The 2242-nt window shown below is 38.7% G+C and overlaps 1 protein-coding gene across 1 annotated transcript; it reads left to right on the top strand.

Annotated features, from left to right (window-relative positions):
• Window positions 1-698: 698 nt before the first annotated feature.
• LOC106465294 (homeobox protein SIX6-like) lies at window positions 699-1325 on the top strand. The gene has a single exon (XM_022393157.1). The coding sequence runs from the start codon at window positions 699-701 to the stop codon at window positions 1323-1325; it is 627 nt and encodes a 208-aa protein (XP_022248865.1).
• The last annotated feature ends 917 nt before the right edge of the window (window positions 1326-2242 follow it).

Genomic DNA, 2242 nt, shown 5'->3' with positions numbered 1-2242 from the left:
CACAGGAAGAAACGGAAATAACTTAATTCGAATAATTGATAGATGATGAAGAATCATCTAAAAATGCCCTCGAATACAAAGTTATTATATAATAAACTAAGGGATTAAAATTTGTTTTCGCCAGCACTTGACAATGTTTTTCTCTCCACTCATGCTTAAAACGAAACCTGTACAAATACATTTAATTCATAACTTTCAAGCTGCTCGATTTCTGGAGTACGAGTTCGTTTTGTGCAGGAATATTCATTACAAAGAAATTGACTTGAAGGAAATAATAAAAGCTTCAATTGAGTTTCTTCCGAAACTGTAGTTTATTTTTGACTTGAATGATATGTCACAAAGTTTCGCAAAGAGGACTTGCTGTTACAGCCTACGCGAATCACTGTTAAACAGTAATTGACATTGGTGACATTGATTGGCTTGATCGCTATAACAGGTCAGCCAATGAGAGTCTCTAATTCATCAACAAATGGGTTCACTATCCAGTGCTATGGCTCCTAATCAAACATGACATTTGTCTATGGCCTTCTGCGCTTCCTCTGTGTTTTTCATTAAAGTAGGGTTTTAAGCACGTATATGGAATCAGAGCTCGAATTACTACTCACTAAGACGAGAGAATCGAGTCTAAGATCCATCGGACACCGACAAGACTAGAGAAGTTGTTTGATCAGTAGTTGATCCTCCAACACTTGCGGCGAATGGCATTAGGCCTAGGGCCTGCTGCTGTCTCTTTGGTAGGCTACACGCCTATGTTCATTCTTCCAACTCTAAATTTTACCGTGGGACAGGTGGCCGTCGTGTGTGAAACGCTCGAAGAGAGTGGGGACATTGAACGACTGAAACGCTTCTTGTGGTCGCTTCCCGTCGCCCATCCAAATTGTACGGATTTAAACAAGAATGAAGCAGTGCTTCGAGCTCGGGCAGTCGTGGCTTTTCACACTGGTAACTTTCGTGAACTGTACAGCATTGTAGAAAATAATCGTTTCTCAAGGCATTCTCATGACAAACTGCAAGCCATGTGGCTCGAGGCTCATTATCACGAGGCCGAGGAACTCCGCAGCCGGCCGCTAGGTCCAGTAGACAAGTATAGGATACGAAAAAAGTTTCCCTTACCCAGGACCATCTGGGACGGAGAACAAAAAACTCACTGTTTCAAGGAGCGTACGAGAAGTCTCCTAAGAGAATGGTATCTCCAAGATCCTTATCCAAACCTGACAAAGAAACGCGAGTTAGCGCATGCAACTGGTCTCACTCCGACACAGGTGGGAAATTGGTTCAAGAATCGTCGACAGCGGGACCGCGCTGCTGGCGCCAAGAACAGGTAAACACAGATATTTTTCGCACGTGTTAAAACGTAACTTCGCTAAGAACACTGTTACACCCAAGTTTCCGTTTGTTATTTTCAAAAATTCATTAGCTGTTTCTAGCATAGTTGAGTTACTAGAAACACATGACTTTGATAAATTGTAAGGTTCATAACTATAGAGAAAAACGACGTCAAAAAATGAAAAAAAAAACACCAAAAATAATTAAGAATAGCTTAAAATAGTTTTAAAATTCTAAACATTACAATAATTAAAATTTGTTTTCGTTGGTGTATCATTCAAGTCACAAATTTTGCTTACCCACGTGAATGACATGAGGGTTTTACGCTAGCTTGATGTAAAATTAGTATTCAAACTGTTTATTTATATGATGAAAAATGTTAGAAAAATAATTCTAATAACTCCAAAATATTTTAAAATAAAAGATACTACAAAACATTCACGGAAATGCTCACGCAGCTTAATATTAAACTCAAAATTTAATGTCATGAGCTTTCTAATTATTTCAGCAGTCTTTCCTTACCTTATAAACGAGGGTAAGATATATAAATACATTCATTATCTTAATATCTTTCTCAGATAACTTTTTAATAACTGGAGCTCATTCCAGTTTTTATCCATTGGCAAAACTATGTTTTTATCACCATACTGAGTTTTAATTGTTTTTTATTCAGAGACAGAAAAATTACCCTCTCGTTTGAGTTTCCTGTGCATATTGAAGTGATCAAATAACATTGATTTTTTTTTTTTACTGCTTTCATTTATATTAATGGGCCCGGCATGGCCAGGTGGTTAGGGCGCTCGACTCGCAATCTGCAGGTCGCGGGTTCGAACCCTCTCCTGCAAAACGTGCTCGCCCTTTCAGCCGTGGGGGCGTTATAATGTGACGGTCAATCCCACTATTCGTTGGTAAAAGA

The sequence above is a fragment of the Limulus polyphemus genome, unplaced genomic scaffold (assembly GCF_000517525.1).
Source record: "Limulus polyphemus unplaced genomic scaffold, Limulus_polyphemus-2.1.2 Scaffold1897, whole genome shotgun sequence".
Lineage (NCBI taxonomy): Eukaryota > Metazoa > Arthropoda > Merostomata > Xiphosura > Limulidae > Limulus > Limulus polyphemus.
The sequence above is the reverse complement of the archived record's forward strand: the minus strand, read 5'-3'. Positions and strand labels throughout refer to the sequence as shown.